Source organism: Mytilus edulis, chromosome 3 (assembly GCF_963676685.1).
Source record: "Mytilus edulis chromosome 3, xbMytEdul2.2, whole genome shotgun sequence".
Taxonomy (NCBI): domain Eukaryota; kingdom Metazoa; phylum Mollusca; class Bivalvia; order Mytilida; family Mytilidae; genus Mytilus; species Mytilus edulis.
Window position 1 is genome coordinate 98,170,861 of NC_092346.1, and position 19,529 is coordinate 98,190,389.

Genomic DNA, 19,529 nt, shown 5'->3' on the forward strand with positions numbered 1-19,529 from the left:
TACATCAAACTTTCTGGTCAGGCCGGGTATTATGAAATCACAGAAAATTCAAGAACAAAATAATCCATTATCTGTAGTCTTGTTGTCAAAGAAATATAAATATACAAGTAATTTCACTAATCTATTTATTTAAAACTCCATTCCAGGACACAATTTACATTATATATATACAGTTTACAAAATGCATAGTTCATATATTCATTGGCACATTACTTTCACACATCACAAATGGATTTCATTACAATTCCGCATCAAAATCGGCAACAGTGTCCAATACTGTGCACCCCAAAGAAAAACGCCACAGGCATAGTGTTCTAAACCACGCAACAGTCTGAGCGGACAAAATATCAAAAATGCATACAGTTGAATAGTAATGACACAACTTTCTAAGAATCTATAATATCTCCCAAAATCGGCTAAAAACTGACCACAATAATAAAATCTTTTTAACGTTTCATAATGTATAGTTCCTTTCTCAACTTCAATTTCCTAAACACTAAACCTTCTAAGGGCTCTTATATAACTATGATCTCCAAATATTCTCCAAATATTCTCCAACTGACCTAAATATTCTCCAAATATTCTCCAACTGACCTAAATATTCTCCAAATATTCTCCAACTGACCTAAATAATCTCCAAATATTCTCTAACTCTTTGTTTACAAAAATAAAACATATAAATTAAATAAAAGTATTTACTACGTGACCTTGGAGAACATGCTATGTTAATCTCTTATAGAAGGATAGCCATTTGACTTAATGACTTTAACAGACGATAATCAAAACGTTAATATGACAAAATTAATTACAGTGGACATAAAATAACACTTGTACAAGGGTATCACAAGTAAAATAGAAAAAAAAATACTGAAATCTAAGGAACACTCAATACAGAGAATCCTTTGTCAAATGACAAAATCAAAAGCTCAAAGCTTCACAGTGTTTTGGAAACATTCAGATAATAATCCTGTAATAATCAGGATGTTAGTATTGAATAGATAATCATAAGGATGTTATCATTGATAAGGTAATAATCAGGATATCAACATTGCTTATGTAATAATCATAGTTTAGTTATCAATGAATATAGATTAGGTTAAGTAATTAACAGAGTTGAACTGATAAATGAATATAAAATTTCGACATATTGTTTATTGCACTAGGATAGGAAAAAGAATAGAAATATTATAGTTTATCATTTTATTTTCATAAATTAACTGTTTACAAATGTATGAGTTATTCGAAATACTAAGGATTTTCTTATCCCAGACGGTAGATTACTTTAACTGTATTTGGCACATCTTTTTCAACTCCTTAAGTTTATACTTGGTTGTCTTTCTAAACATTTTGATCTGAGCGTCAATGTTGCGTATTATGTTGACGAAACGGGTGTATGGCGTATCACATAATAAACCTGATACCTTTGATAACTATTATGGATTAATTAATTGAATTAAGTAAGGTTAAAATGGCACACCATTTATTAAAATATAGAAGTTTAGGACAAATAAAGAAAATATGTTAGTTTTTGTTTTATTGCTCATGACTTTGAAAAGATTTTTAATTATTTCCATTTTTATATGTGAAATTTGTTAACTTTTGTGAACAATAAATAAAACAAAATAAGAGATTTAGGTCGATTCTAGTGGTGATTCAAATGAGAAAAGTTTTCATTAACTTTTCCCTATTTTGTAGCGGCATGCTTCTGCGAAATAGCTTATTTGTTTTGATATATTAAAATTAACTCCTGACAATTGCCAGCAAAATAAATAAGAAACAAATTTACAGCCGAATACAATGAAAAAGTTCAGATTATAAGATAAGATAAGATGAGATAAGATTTATTTTATTAAAGTGTCACCATCCATTACACTATATATATATAACATCTCCATGCCTTATATATCATGTACTGTAGTACGCCGCTAGATTAAAAACTGACGAAGAAAGGTAACACACGGCCACTGAAAGCTTTATTTTTGTAGAGCCCAGGTGGTCGTGTGGTCTAGCGGGACGGCTGCAGTGCAGGCGATTTGGTGTCACGATATCACAGTAGCATGGGTTCGAATCCCGGCGAGGGAAGAACAAAAAATTTTGCGAAAGCAAATTTACAGATCTAACATTGTTGGGTTGATGTTTAGACGAGTTGTATATACATAATGTACACAGCCATGTATCACCATCATTGATGGCGATCCGATGGATAAATCTGTTGTAGAGTTGTCACTGACTCAGACGTACTTATATATATAAATAAAGTCATAAGAACCTAACATTTAAGTAAAAGGATGCCAGCCGAAAACGACTTATGAGACACTATCATTAAAACAAACATCTAATACATACATAAAAGGACAGCTTTGTTAGATTTAAAAAGTATTTCGTAAATAAAAAAAACTAAAAAAAAACGTATATAATTTCTAGATGACACGTTTTCGTCGATAAAACATATTATAAAGGGAACTATCTAAAAGAGGAACCATATTCTCATTATACATAAGATAACGAAGTTTTTCAATATCGCATAAATACTCACAATCAACATTTAAAAGACAGGCTTTGGCATATGATTCATGTCTGATATCGGAGTAAAAACAACAATTAAAAAGAAGGTGTTTTCATCTTCAATTTGGCAACTATCACAAAAAATACATAAACGGTCTTGTAGAGGTTTTGGTGGTCTAGCATATCGAGCTGTTTCAACTTTAAGTTGTAACGAACCAGCTTTGAATAGTGACAAAAAACGTCGGTGGCATCTATTATTAACTACCTTTACATTTCTGTACCAATACAAGTTTTAAACAATCTATCAAATCTTAATTTATTACCATTGACATTATTTTTGTCATTCCATACTTCATGGTGCAAGATTCTTTTTCAAAAGTTTGTATAGAATCCCATGCATGACTCATATTAATTTCATCTTCTACATTTTGAATCAAACTATATTTACGAGCTATCTGTAAAACACTATAAACCCATGACGATTTTCTTCTTATCGCCTAAGCATGAACCTTTTTACATATATTGCTGGTATTGTCACATTTAAGACGATTCAATAGTTTAAAAACTTCAACTTTTAGTAGTGCATAACCTGATAAAAAACCAATATCACATCTAGCAGCTAAATTATATATACATGTATCTAGATTGTTCAGACGGTTAATTCTGTTAATTCTGTTATGTGAAATACTGTTCAAAAGTCTAATAAAAATACTGCAACACTCAGAAAATTTGGGGTTATTGATACTTTGCACTTTTATTCCAGAATGTTTTAAAAAAATCAGAAAAATTCAAAAACATTTTGGTAATGTCAGTATCTGATGACTTTGTGATACATGCAATTAAATGAAAAACGATTATAATTTATTTATCATTAAATATCTGAAATAAATGGCTATTGTTTTCAGATGCCAAGCGGAAGCAACATGGCGTACTTAAATTTGTCATTAAAAAAGTTTCGTTAAGAAGCAATATCTTCTACAGCTAAAATCAATTTCAATATGCTCTGTATGGTATAATTAAACTTTCAAATTCGGAATTTTATTGCGATTGAATGCTTAATTTGCACCATGATATTGATGATCTAAACGTGGAAAGAATCTTTTAACCTATTTTGTTTGAAATCAATAGGCTAGTGATGTATTTTCGAAAATTACTTTAGTTATATGTAAACAATATGATGAAACAATGGTTATTTCTTAAAAAATGGCTAATTATCTGTAATAAAAGCACACTTTCACAACATAATTAAGGACACTTTTATTTGTCTATATATGATTAAAATCTGTCATACTCGAATCTTCATACAGTTTTACTGTTTATGTCTTGTTTAGGCGACACTAAACTAACAATTAGAGCTAAAATGGTAGTTTTATCTTACACAGTCAATAATCAAGAAGTGTATCAATATTTATATGGAAGATGTTATCATATTACAGAAGGATTTGAATTATAGTCTTTATTTCTATATATGACTAGATGCGTGTTATATTTGATTAACCTTAACGAGTGAACGTGGTTTTAGTCCAGTAAAGCCAAGGTATATTTATATGACATGGACATGATCTTGTCATTAGAATATCTGGAACTGTAATAGATAATGGATGGTTTTAAACAAAATGCATGGTCTCATTCTCATCTCATCGAAGGGACATAATCCTGAGATGAGATCATAAAAAAATATAAACCATCTATTTATTCCTATTATATGTATTTTCGAATATTATGAAATACAAATTACAGCAAGTATATCTAATACGATAAGAATGCATTTTCTTTTTTGGTTCAATGTTTACGCGCAGACTTATTTGATGTATTTAGTCACACAACGTCATTGATTTATTTTTTCAATGGCGTTTGAACTGATCACGCGGTGTGTTTAAAGATTGCAAGCACCATTTTCACCTTTTTCAAAGCTCTTTTCGGTGTTAAAATACATGCAGACGGACAGACAATAATTTGTAGAAGATTTGTGTAAACATGATATAATTACTTTTGTTAATTGCAAGTTAATACATAAATGAAATGAACGGTAATTTAAAACGAGAAAATACTTTTTGTTGACAATTCAACGTATGCATTATATAACGTTTTTTTTATAGTTCCGGTTAAACTTTTATGATTGGTCGACACTCTTCCGCTTATATATGGAGTAATATGGTGTTGCTATGGACTTTAAAAACTAGCAATAACTTTTATTCTTAATCGAGTCGAGTGATAATGAGTATTATCATATATTTATAACAAATAATGGTATAATTGTACCCCATGATAAAACTCATTTGTCAATACATTTACTCATTAAATTTGAAGAATTGCATTAGCCGTGTGATTTGACGTTTGTTATCCACTGCTTTCGGTTTATATCAACTGCTTCCGGTTATTATCACATGCTTTGCTGTACTGTTATTGCATGACATTTCGACGTCATTCAGCTGATTCTGGAAAATATCCTTAAATGGTTAGTTTTTTTTTTGTGACACAAATTTGCATCAAAAGAAAATATTAGGAATTAGGAACATATATTCTATTATAAAAAAACACAAAACAAATATTACTACAAAAGCATTTTTTCAAAGTTTTAGATTTGTTTTTGTCGGTATATCTTCTGTTGAACAGAATATGTCACTTTTCATATCAGACCTCTTATCAGCTATGGTCAAAATCATCGCTCGAGCCTATCGGCTCTCGGGCTGATAAAATGACTTAGGGCTGATAAGGGGTCTGATATGAAAAATGCAATGTTATAATCTATATTTATATCATTAAAACATCAAAGGAAAACACAAATACTAGCGATATTCATGTATATAAATGGTGAACGTCGGTATATTTATGGGTGTTTCTGGTATAATTTGTAAAACAAGGCTATCCCTGTGATTCAATTGTTAAAAAATTAGTTTATGAATCTTTTTTGTCTTTTTTTAGGTAAGTCAAGCTTTTAAATCAAAGTGTTGTCAGTTTTTGGTTGGTAAGTACAAGACATTTCTTATTTATACTTCATATTTTTCATGTACATACAGAAATATGTCTCGTACCTAGTCAGGAGTATAACAGTTGTTATCAAATACTTCATTTCTACGTATGTTGGCGTTTGTTTTTGTTGCACTCCATTGTCCCTATTGTTCCTTTGATTTCCTTTATATTTTATTTATTTCCCTCGGTTTTAGTTTGTTACCCCGATTTGTTTTCTTTTAATCGATTAATGACTTTCGGACATCGGTATACTTTCCGTGTTTACCTAACAACTGTCCGGTAGCGCCTGTATATAAAGTATATATCTCCGAAATGTTTAAGAGCATGTGTTTCCTATCGCGAGTTCATTGATAGAGTATTGCTGCTTTAAAGGTAGTTATTAAACAAAAGGTTTGAAGTGATAAGTTTGATGTCATCTCTATGGATAATTTTACGGACACCATTATGAGTTTTACAGATTCCTATAAATATGCTCCAATTATGTCATAATCCCTCAAATATGATATCATCGTATGTTACTCATCACAAAATGTTTGCCAAAATGAGCCCCTCGACGCGTGTCATATGTTAAGCATTGTCTTAAGTTTTTATGCTATGTTTTGTATAATTATTATTTGTCTATTTGTACTTTTCTTTTTTAGCCATGGTGTTGTCAGTTTATTTCGATCAATTATTTTGACTATACCTCTGGTATCTTTCGCCCATCTTTTATCCTCATAGAGGACCTCAGATAACCTTTATTTAATGGGTTTGTGCCGCTTAGTCTTTAGTTTTTTGGGGGTTTTTGTTGTCTTATTGTGGTGTTCAGTTCTTTGCAATGGTGTTTTCAGTGTGTCTTCTGCTTATTAGCTAAATTTTCCTTCCGTATCTTGCTTCTCTTTATGATTAGTTCCTAATAATACAAATACTGTTGACTAATGTTTCTTTGGTAAGTGTTGTTTCTAATCTCTGATGTTGAGCTATTTAGAAACCGGTTTTACCACCTTATATGTACATTCTAAATAGGCTTGAGTATATACATAATATAATTTTTGTTATAGTCTATATTTGTTGTTCTCCTTTGTTCTCTGTGTATATTATTTCTAAGTTTTGCTCCTGTGCTTAAGTTTCCTTTTGTTTTATCTCTAGATGTTTCGCAACCTATAATACTATATTGCAATAGTTTTCGTGTTTTTGTATTCGTCGTTGTGTTTTTATAACAAACTGGCGTTTTGTGTTCATTTTGTTTTGTCTAGTGCCTTTAACTCTTCTAAAATGATTGCATTATGTCCTGCTATATTTTCATTCTTTTTGGTGTCAAGTTTCATTATATATGCGTCTCGTACTCGGTTATAACACTGCTAACGTACGTGTCGAACCGTTTGAATATCAATGGCAATAAACAAATATAGGTATCCTAATGTTCATAATAAAACATCTTTTAATTCTAGTCATGGCGGTGGCCTAAGAAATCTAAATCTGTTGCTTGTGTTGATGATATTACAACTGCCATCCTTATAGCACCTTCATATAGTGTGTACAGTCCTCGTTTTCTTTAATTTATATAAGACTGGGATTTTATTAGCGTCCTCGTGAACCTCTTTTATCGCTATGGATTAATTTGTATACATATAACAATATTCTTTTGCATATTTTGCCATGCCTTTTAAGTGGAATTATCATAAAGGGTTCATTAAACAACTGTTTCTACCCCACATTTATGGATTGCCTCATATATTTACAGCACCGATAATGAAAGTGTTCGTCTTTAAATGTTTTTTTTCAACTTTGTAGTTGATCTAACCTCTCAACTTTTTGAATCTAGCATCTGGCGTACTTAGTTAATCATGTTATTTTTAAATAACTATGCGGTATGTGTTTTGCACATTATTTTAGGACGTCTGGTGACCTATAGCTGTTAACGTTTATGTCATTTGGGCTCTTGTTTAATTTTGAAAATATCTTACTTAAGTAAAAAAAATAATCGTTAACTAAAATAACAATAGTTTACGGAGGAGGTAGAACTTACGTTTATTTTAATAAGTTGATAACATTTGATGTGACAGATTTGTGGTTGGTTTTAATTTACCCCGGAGTTCTCTTTTATTGTTATAATATTTCTCCATCTGTGTTCCTAGATTGTAATGATAAAATAAATTATATAAATATTTATAATTCATGTAACATGTGTGTTTTACTCGATTAGTTAACAGATAAACAAATGTTATTGAGTTGGCTTACATGGATTTGTCTATTATCTGTGTCCTTTTATGTTATATAGCTCTTCAACTGTTATAATTCATCCTTGGGGTTTTAAGTATTGATGTTTGATCGTTCCTGGATACAGTTAATCCGGAAAAGCGCATCGGAAACTTTAAAAAGCGTTTGGTTTTTTGTTTTTGTTTTTCTTTTTATTAAAGAGGGTCGAAAGATACCAGAGGGACAGTCAAACTCATAGATTGAAAATAAACAGACAACGCCATGGTTAAATATAAAACGGTAAACAGAAAAATAATAGCACAGAAGACACAACATAGAAAACTAAAGACTAAGCAAATAAGCTAATTCAAAGAAATCCTCCCCCTCCTATCACATTTTCCAGTCTCACGATTCCTCTCTTGACCTTCAAGTCAACTTATTCAACATTAAGGAAAAGTGATTATCGTTTCAAAAAGGAATGTGATTGAATAAAAATATCAAATGTTGGTATTGAAAATTAGTAGTTGTCCGAATAAAAGCGAATCTCTTGAACAAAAGCGTTGTAATCTGACTCAATAAAACAGACGGTTCAAGTGTTCTTACTTTGCGTATAATTGCTAACATCCATTTCATTTAAACTTTGGTGGATAATTGTCTCATACCACATCTCTTTTTTTTTTAAATTGCACGTATTTGCATTAATACTTTTCAAATATTTACTTTATATATGACAACTATTGTGTCTCTAACTTCCCATTCGTTAAGTACTCATTGGCGGAGTATTCCCCAACTCCGTTTAATGATCTTACTCAACCATGCAAACTTTTAAGAGGTTTTACAAATAATAATACCCGTTAGCACGGCACTTAATAAAATACTTTTTTAATTGACTATTTAAATACGCCCATTAAAACTGAATTTTGAAAGCTGGCAAAAGTTATTTGAGTCATCAACCTAATAGCAAAAGCGTATAACTCAAACAGTATTTAAAGTTAATTATATTAGTATTTGTATACAAACATGTTTGTTAATGTAACTAGGATAAGTACAGTGTAATGATTTGTTCGTCAATTAAAGGATCATCTGTAAACATGTTAATATCGAATGAATAATGCATCGATATATGTTCTCTATATTTAAGTTCGAGTTATTCCGCTTCATACAGTATTGAGATAAACTGAAAGAACAACTTTTAAATCATCTGTGTATATCTCTGTGTGATTTTGGTGTTAAAGCTAATAATTCAGTTGTCTATTTTATTGAATTTCACAAAGGTTGTATACTGGGACAAAACATGACAATTAAATAAAGGAAAGGACCATAGGGACATTCAAAACTCGCAAGTCCAAAAAAAAAAAACCTGACAAAGCCATTGCCAACACGAATATAAAAATAGGTTTTACAGACTGGGCAATTAAATTTCTAACAAACAACGATTTTATTTACTCCTAAAGTGTAAGCTAATCATTCTCAACTAGTTATGATATAGTCAATTGTGTAGTTGTCAAATATCTGGTTGTCATTATTATTGTTGGTTAAAGATCCTACCGAAAGTAGAATGTCCGCTTCGTTTCTTGACCTTTTCCTCTATATCAACACAGATGGACAACTTCATGCTAGAATTTTGACAAACGTGTTTGTTTTTATGTGAGTTATTTATAAGCGTTACGCGTTACGAAATTACCTGCTCCAAGAGAGGGACGAAAGATACCAAAGGGACAGTCAAACTCATAAATCTAAAACAATCTGACAACGCCATGTCTAAAAATGAAAAAGACAAACAAACAACAGCACACATGACACAGCATAGAAAACTAAAGAATAAACAAGTTATAAGGCAAACGTCTAAAATTGACACTAAATACGTTTTACGGCAATAATAACAAAAATTATGTGTTGGTATCTCAACTCAATAGCGACATGTCTTCGGGGTCTTAGATCTTAAGAAACCAGTATAGTTATCTGATTTACATATTCACAAATTGTGGGCTATTCCTGATTGTAAAATTTTGATGGGATGAACTTGCATCATAGCGATTGATGCATGACTAACTGGAGACGCTTACCATGTTGACTTTTGGAGTAAATGTAACACCTCATTTGTAATTAGGTCTTTCCACTTTTCTGTGGAAAGAACTATTGTATTTGTTCTGATTGTTAATATTTGTCTCGCAATATGTCGCTTAGATATTTGGTATATTATATCGAACAGTTTATGCGCCTTTGAAATTTGCCCTGCGTAACCGAATACTTTTCTTTGTAGGAGTTAACTCCCCAAACACTGTTTTCCAAGTGTTTACTACTCCTTCGCAACCGTAATAGATTACGAAAAATTTATTTTATAAAATTGCTCGTTATATCCTTTGCATGATTTGTTGTTTTTTGACCGAAGAGATATGAACACTCCATACACAACAATTAAAAGTCTGAAATGGCCTATATCTGTACTCGACTGTACTGATTTTTACTCGACCAGTCTGAATTCGTCTGAGATTTACTTGATAATACTCGACTGTAGTCTGAACCATACTTAACAGTCTGAATGTGTACTTGACCAGTACTTAACCATTTTATACTAGTCTGAACTGTACTCGACCTAGTCTGAACCGTACTCGACCTTGAGCTCATGTTCTTTGTTATTATGTATATATATGCAACCCGACTTTAAATAAAGATTACTTTACTTTACTTTACTTTACCTAGTCTGAACCGTACTGGACCTAGTCTGAACCATACTCGACCTAGTCTGATCCATACTCGACCAAGTCTTAACCATACTCGACCTAGTCTGAACCATACTCGACCAAGTTTTAACCAACCTAGACCTATTCTTTGTATCTATCAACTGAATTTTATCAATTTAGGATTTTTTTTAAATCAAAATGAAATTTGAACAACAAATTGAAATTAAAAATGTATTCAAAACAGTATTGAAATTAAAATTTCACAATAATCAATCATAATATAACGTCAACACAATATTAATCAACACTTACGTAAAAATATATATCAACTTTTAAAATATAAATAAAACAAGCTGATCACATAATCTAAAAAAAGGAATTGTGACTAACAAATGACCAATATTTATTCAAAATTTTATGAATACTTCGGAAGTATTTTATGGTAACTGGACTATTTTCACCATTAACTTAAACCTAGTAAAGATTTAGTTTAGTTGAATTAATAATGCAGTGAATGTTTTTTTTTATTAATATATATATATAAATTAGTATATAAAACAACTTAATAAATTTTTAAAAATGAGAGCTTAATTGTTTTGTTTTATTAAACCAAGAATTTAATGTAATCATGATAATAGAATTTCCATAGCAATCCTTGATAACCTTTTTAAAAAAAGAAATGTATTCCAAAGTAACAGTAAACATATATTTCAATTAATTTAAGTAATTTTTTTTGTCAAATTAACATGGCATACAGAAAGCACTTTAATATGTTCTAATTACCTCAATACATGTGTGTTTTACAGGTAAAAAGAAAGCCCTATTTTCTTAAATTCGTGTATTACTTATCTAGTACATACATGTATATTTGAAAGGCCTTGTTATTTAACTTAAACAGGATGTTGCAATTTTGAATCAATGTTATTTAGAATTTAATACCTCTGACCAGGTGTGATCTTATTTATGAGTTTGCCACAAGCAGAGGTTATTCTTTATATTTCACCACTAATCAGAAAAACAATTTTATTTATTTATTTAATATTATCCCTTTTTGAAATAAGTTTTATATAATATATTTTTTTTCATCCTAAATATAATCATAGATATATTTCTAATATAAGGTTAATTTTTTTATAAATTTTGTTGGCTGTTGTTATATATGTCATTAAATAGAAATTTATTTTAACAGTTAAAAAAGTAGAGTTGTTTGGTCTAGTATGATTCAGACTGGTCGAGTACTGTTCAGACCTTTGGTTAAGTATGGTTCAGACTGGAAAAATAGGTCGAGTACAAGTCGAGAATGGGTTAAGACTGTTTCAGACTGGTCGAGTAATAGTTCAAACTATTTTCAACGGCAAAGATAAGGGTCAAGTACGATTCAGTACAGTCAAGTATGGTTCAGACTGGGGTCGAGTAATGTCAAGTAAAAGTCAGACCAATTCAGACTAGTCGAGAAAAAATCAGTACAGTCGAGTACAGATATAGGCCATTTCAGACTTTAATGGTTTGTAGTGATATGAGAGTTATTTCCCCTTATGCATTTGATATAAGTGAGATGCATTTTTATCTTGTATCCATAAGTGATAGAGACCTAGGATCTTTTGATTTGCGGTCCTTGGTCCAAAAAATTAAAAATTAGGTCAAGGTCAAAGGTCTAGGTCATATTCTAAATTTGTTAATTCAAGGATAAGACACATGTCTTATAAGTAGCGGGTGGTAGTCAACTAGTCCAAAAGAAATTCAACGTAGTAATCAAGATATAACCAAAGACGTGATATGCTATTGAATTAATGTAAAGGTGTTTTTTTTTATCAAATTATATATGTCACAGTAAAACTGTATTGCAAAAGTTTTTTTTTAATCTGGTATCATATCTAAGATAAGTTTTGCTACTGAATAAAATTTGTCTTGTTCTATTGATTTATTATTTGTTTCTAAGTAAGGTTCATTTGTGGTCCAATCAATGTATCTCTCCGATAAGTATCCCAATCAATTCGTTAATTATGCGGAATAAGACACTTGACGGATTACACCGACTGGCCTAAAAACAACAGGCAATTAGCAAGGCTAAATTAAGTATCCCCGATCTATCATACTGTGTGGTAATAATTGGATGTATTTGAAAGTTTAATTTTGCTAACCATTTTCTTTTTTTACAGTTATAACATTTCAGTTCATTATGTTGAGTAGATTTACAAATGTGACATTTATAAAATTGAAACTTTCCTCTTTCAATTGAATGACTTACAAATTGCAAATGAGCGTACAAATATTGTATTGTAAAATATTAATTGTAACTTGAACGAAAAAGTTCTAATTTGTATTTTATCTTTTGTAGTATCTGTTATCTTGAAAATGACAAAGTTTCTCGCTTGTAACTTTGTGTGCTGATATTGAGCCTAAATATGTGTAATAGTTATCCCATGAAAACGCGATGTGTCAGTTTAAGATCAACCAGATGGCCGAAGTCCAGAGGGTGATCTTACACTGACACACCAAGTCCAAATAGGATAACTATTTTATATCCCAGCTGTTCTAGATTAAATGGAAAACCATTTACAATTCATAAAACTTTCTTTAGAAAGCCACACAATCATTATTTTATACTTTATATATTACTATAAAATGTAAACCCTTTATGTCCCCGAACACGATGTTTAAAAATGTTCCCATGTCAATTTGCCCCACTGGCCAATCGGCCCAACATTAAATCGCCACTTTCTAAAAAATCACCCCACTCGTGTTTACCAATTCGCCCCACTTATGAAAAGTTTTACATCCTATTGAAAAAATGTCTGCCAACTCGCCCCATTTATGAAAAATGGAACATCCACGATGAATAAAGTCGTCACGACTTTCCTCACGAAGACTTCACTTAGATAGGTTTAGAGTGGGGCGTTTCTTTTAAAAGTGGGGCGATTTGGTGAAAAATTGGGGCGAGTTATCTTCTTCTCTTTACATATGTTAAATTACTGAGAGTTTGCATCCAGTTGTCCTGGTGTAAGGGTTTGATTTGTGGAGTTAGGTGATATAGGCCTTAAGTTCAAATCCCAGCATAGACACTGGTTTGAAAGTTTGTTTTTTCCCTATAAATATTTCAAAGTTTTATTGTGGATTTAACATTTCCGCCAAAAAACTTCCAGGACAAAGGAAAGCATGCAGAACAAGGAAATTCCAGCTGGTGTGATCTGGTTGGGGTGATCCGGCTCATTTCTGGAAGAACAAAGGAGCTGGAATGTAATAATTACTATACAATGAGGTCTGATGTTATATCGTCCGGTTTACCTACATGTGATTTCATTATATGTTTCCTGAGGCAGTTAAGTAGTTTTATGTGAATGAAATTACTTTTTATAAAACTAATACGTCCGGTACGCTTTTCTCAAAGGAGGGGTATTGAGCTGATATTTCGTTGATAATTGTAAAAATAAATAGTATATGATAAAAAAGCGATGTTTAGGTTGACTTTCCATGTATATAAACGAAATCTTGCAATGTTTTTTTTAATTTCTAATATAGATATAAGACGATAAGGTATGAGTGCCAATGAGAAAACTCTCCATCCAACTCACAATTTGTAAAGAATAAAACAAAACATGCATGGAAAAGACAGTTCCTAGTTACCTCTACAAATTTTATATTAATCATTTAGTTTAATTTTCATATAGTTTGGTATCGAGCATTATGGAGTCGAAATGTGCATCTGGGGCAATAGAGTTGGTACCGTTAATTCTATTAGCACCAGTAAGCAAAATCTTCTTGATACTACCTACAGGGGATTATAATTCCCATATTTGTTTCTACTGTTTAGAGTTTATAATATCTCCTTATTTACAAAAACAATGCTGTTGCCGATTGACATCGTAAAATTCTTATTTCGTGTGTCAGATATAATGCTGACGCCTAAGACATTTTAGATCTAGGTAAACGGACGCATACGACAGTTATGCTAAGTTTTAGTATCACGTAGTGTTTTAGCGATATTTTTTTAACATTGTCATAACACGGGAGGTTTGGCATGCCATTTAACTAGGTTCAACCCACTATTTTTTTCTTAAAATGTTCTGTACCAAGTAAAAAATATGGCAGTTGTTATCAAATAGTTCGTATTAATGTTTGTTTGGTTATACTTTTCTTGCGTTTCTGTGTTCCTGTTGTAACCAGGATTTGCTTTTCGCCCCATCGATTTATGACTTTTGCCTTTTTTTACATAGATAAAACCGTAAGTTGAATTTCCGCTAAATATATAGTATCCTCTCACTAACTGATACCAAACGACCATGTGACCATGAATAACTCATAAACTCCTTCGAACTTAAATTAAAGAATACATATATACATACTCTCAAAAAGGTACCATACTTTGACTTGAATCTAAAAAGAGACAGTGACAGCAGTTGGTAGAACAAAAATGGTGATTTCAATATTAACGTTTCAATTTAGAACTTATTTTTCCGTGTATAATCATGTTGATATCTGCAGTTTGTTGTTTTAATCAAAAACTCATCATAGCACCAATAATTGAAATTTTGTATCTGCACCAGACGCGCGTTTTGTCTAATAAAGAACGAAGCTATAGAGCATTGAGAACCAATATCTCCTAAAAGGTTTGCGTTATACAGTTAAAGTTATCCATATATGAGGTAGAAAAGCCTTAGTATTTAAAAAACTCGAGGTTTTGGTAAACATTTAGTTTATAATTATGACCATATCAAGGATAATTCACGTCAACACAGAAGTGCCGACTAATGGGCTGGTAAAACCCTCGGGGAATAAAAACTCAACCAGTAGTAGCATTGAGCCAATGGTTTAAAAAAAAAATAACCATAGATACCAGAATTAAAATTGTGTATTTGCGCCAAGATATCATTCACAGAGATTTGCTGCTAAAGTGAAACTATATATTCAAGTCAATCCTTCATTTGTTTACAGACGCTGTAAAGGAGTTGGTAGGCAGTTATGACATTTCTGTGTCTCGATTGATCACGGTTATATTCCAATTGACGTAGCCATTCACTAATCTCATTCCCCTCGATTGTGAAATCACAGAAGGCGACTAACGCAAAATATTTATTTACCATGAGTAGTACAAAGTCAGCCTCAAATTAAGCTGCATCTGCCTAATCATTCAGAACACCTAAGATCAACCCCGTTCTTTGATAGGGATCTTGTTATTTAGTCTTCAGTTTTGATTTTATGTTTAGTTGAGCTAATATGTTTTCATGCTTTTATATGTCTTATTTTTGTATCTTCTGAAGTAATCGCAAATTCCGTGAACATTGTTCTCGTCTTAAGAACATTATCAATGTGATGGTATATGTTCGAAATACAAAATGGTGGTTTCTATTAGTTACAGAACGGTAAACCGTTGCTATAAACATCTCAAAATTATATGACATCATTCATGCAAATTTTTGATTACAATCATTTGCACAAATTTATTTTTTTAATTTCTATAATCAGTATTTTGGAACTTTTTTGGATTAAAATAAAAGGTCGGTCATGAAACCAGAAACATTTTTTTCTTTTGACCGTTTAGTATTCAATACATAACCTATAAGTATGAAAATTTGATATGCCCAATGGTGTAATAAAATTAAAGATCTGTGATTTGAATTGAAAATGTCCTTTCTGTTTTGATCAGGTCTTTCAACATTTTTACTAGTTTTCGATTATCGAATATTACGGCTTCGAGCACAAATGAAGAAACATTAGATGTCGAAATCGCATCAGGTAAATAAAAATTGATACTGTTAATGTTATAACTATAAAATAGGGATATGGTATACTTTGTGTTATTCAAAAGAGTCTTTCTGATAATACATCTATATTTGATATCAACATTTCTTTCCGAAGTATTGAAACGATTATTTTCTATGAAATCGATTGATTTAGATCAAACTTTTTCTTTATTTGATTCTGGCAGGAAATCTTTCTTGTTACGGAAACAATTCAATGAATCTAGTATGAGTCGGTTGATACAAGGAAATGATGAAAATCGCTTGATAATCTTCAACAAAGATTACACGACTTCGCGTAAAAAATCAAATATTTTAACAAAAACATGTGATAAAGTCAATCAGCTTTCTAGAACATCAATACTCATTTCCCCTCAGTAATCTCTATTTTTGTGCTAAGTATTAAACTCTTTTGTTTGCTTCAAGAGACGATAAGAAGCAGAACAGAATAAGAAAGTTTGATTTATATATGACGGTTTACATTATTGTTGCAGAACAAGTATATAATATAGCTAGGTATAGATAACGAAATAAAAACAGTTACTGTCTTAAGCCATTGTAACATTTTGGAGATATGATTAAAAAAAAACATATACACGCTTAAGAGTGTTGTTCATGTAAATCGCTCAGTTGAAATATGCACTGAACATATACTTAAACTTACTATGTCGAGTAAAATTATATATGACGTTGTCATAGAATAATCGTTTCACAAATAATATAAAAATGTCAATGACAGCTTATTTTTTTCAAATTCTCAAATACACATTTACTAATAGAATATAATGGTTTGATAAACTGCTAATTTGAAAACTGCATTTTACTGTTACTATGGATTGTTACAATTTCGTTGTTGAAAGTCAGCAGAAAGATCTATAATAAACATACTGGTGTCACCTGAAAAGTTTTATATCAACCGTTATAGCGACTATGAAATCATATATGAACATTATGAAACACAGCAAATGCAGTATAAATCATGTCAAAACTTAGTTAATATTAATTGACACGACTCTTTGTGGTGTCTTTTTGAGAATAACTTAAAGAATGATCTAGAATTGAAAAAAAACCTAGTCCCAATATCGATTAAAAACCGTTTTCGCTATAAAAAAACTATTTTATCTCATAGTCCCAGGACTACAAACAATATAAATGTCAATCAATTATTTTTACGAATTGCCTTTACAGCAGTGCTGAATATTTAGTTCAAAATAATAAAGTTTAAGAAAACCATTTGCAATTTCCAAATCACGTTTTGAAGATCGACAATGTCATGCAATAAATTAACTATGAAAAAAATTTATATGCAATCTGCATTCAATAGAAGAGACAGCATTGGGTTTCTGAGTGCAGCCTGTGCATCAAGATACCTTACACGTCTTTATTTTGATCTCTTACCGTAATGCTACAAGTTTTTTTGCTGATAGTGACGTCAGAGCTCACTTCAATACATGACTTTATTTGTATAAAAATAAAAACGGGAGAATTATAGCCTGACAATATTAGAAAAACTAATTGGTCTGTATAAAACTAAAGCAATCCGCTTATTGTAGATCGGTATCTTTATGTCACAAACATGTCATTGACTTCCCGTTCTCACAATCAAGTACCATGACCAAAATCGTCCTTTTTGTTAATGTTTTTCGTTACATAATGGATCCTGCAATAGAAACGCGTCAAACTAAATACTGTTTAGAATTCCATCAGTGGTTGTACCAGATAAAATCTTCAGGTAATATGTGACAAGGAAAAGAAGATTGAGAATAGTTCTTCATGTCAAAATAAATCCGTTACATCGCTATCAAAATTATTGGACTATAATATTCTTACTAAATATCAGGACTGTATCGACATTTCTATCGTTCGGACGATAACACTTACATCTATTAACTTGCAATTATAGCATTAATGGTTTGTTAGAAAGAATCAGACATAGAAATATTCTATATATATATAGGAAGTATTGGAATTATGGAAAATGATTGAAATTCTGCTAAAATATAGAAAAACGGTTATTGTGTTCATTGAGGCAAATAAGAATTTAAATACTATGAAGAGATTAATGGGGTTAATAACCATGACAACATTCATTGTGTGCATTATACTGTAGTAGACGAAATAATAACAACGGAACCATAAGAAGTATAAAAACATATTAAGGTCATCAAACATGAAATTTTAGGAAACTCTATTGCTTTATAGCTCTTCAAGAAAACATTTATTTGGTAATAAGGATACCATATTTTTTTTATTCAATATTAAACAAGATAATGGACGACCATAAGTTCGTTAATTCACTTTCGTGACGATTCGCCGTAAAATGAAATGTATTGCTTTAAAAAGAGTTTTGTTAAAACGGCAGTCATCCCAAGTAAAATGGATGGCCATTTGTATTGACAGAGCTAATTAACTGTATGGCAGTGCGGGACTTAATGAATTATCAGCGGACGTGAATAAAATATCGTTATCTCACAGGTGAATTGATTTTATATACTGATTTTATATAGAAAATCATTTCAAACGAACCCTTCCTAAATCGATATGGTTTCGGTTTTTAATAACACATTTGAAAATGAAAATCATTAACGCAGTCATAATATGGTTAATAGTCCTTTTTAAAACCTACTATTTTGAACAAGGATTAAATTCTGTCACATTAGAAACGCATTATGTTAAAAATAGACACGAGAAATTAGTTGGACATTTCATGACGTTCCCAAAGGCGACAGGTTTGTTGCCAGCTGACAATTTTCTCGGAATTGGATATGCATCACTTGGGAATGGACGAATGAGATTTATGCCTCCGTCATCAAGGAAATGGCGACACAGGAAATCATATTTGAAAAAAGGATACGGTTGTATGCAAAAGGAACCGAACTGGAGGAAGTATGTCCGACAAGTTCCAAAAGAAGTTGCGCAACACATGTATGCAGTCGTGAGCGAAATAACTGTTAAATCGACGGAATGTTTAAATCTGAATATATACAGGACTCAAATAGGTAAATTCTTTATATTCTTAATGTCTTACTATCGTGATGGAAACATCAGATGACTCAAACAAGTAAATGCTTTATATTCTTAAGGTCTTATAATCGTGGTGGAAACATCCGATTACTTAAATAGGTTAACGACTTACATTCTGAATTCTAGCATGTATTTATGTCTAATTTACTATCGCGGTGGAAACATCACACAACTGTAAAATGAATTTTGTTCCTATTTTTAGCATAATATGTCTTACTGGTTTGGTTGAAACATGACATTACATAAATAGGTAGATAATGTATACCTTTAAAACCAGAATTGTATGTCTTATTGTGGTGGTTGGAAAATCACATACTCAAATAGGTGTAATTTGTATTCTGGATTCCAGCATTAAACCTCTTACTGTCTTGGTTGAAACATCTCATGACTGAAATAGGTAAATGAATTATATCGTTAATACTAGTAT

The 19,529-nt window shown here is 31.1% G+C and overlaps 1 protein-coding gene across 5 annotated transcripts in view; it reads left to right on the forward strand.

Moving 5' to 3' along the window:
• The window catches only part of LOC139517920 (neuroligin-4, X-linked-like), a 261,221-nt gene that overhangs the window by 68,030 nt on the left and 173,662 nt on the right, over positions 1-19,529 (forward strand). The window contains exon 1 of one of the 5 annotated variants that reach the window (XM_071309465.1): positions 18,503-19,077. The exons of 3 other annotated variants lie outside the window; for them this stretch is intronic. In XM_071309465.1, coding sequence (XP_071165566.1) covers positions 18,651-19,077 — 427 coding nt within the window. In that variant the 5' untranslated portion in view covers positions 18,503-18,650. Of the gene's footprint in view, positions 1-18,502; positions 19,078-19,529 lie in introns of those variants that run through there. One more of the 5 variants, XM_071309460.1, reaches the window with a different exon arrangement.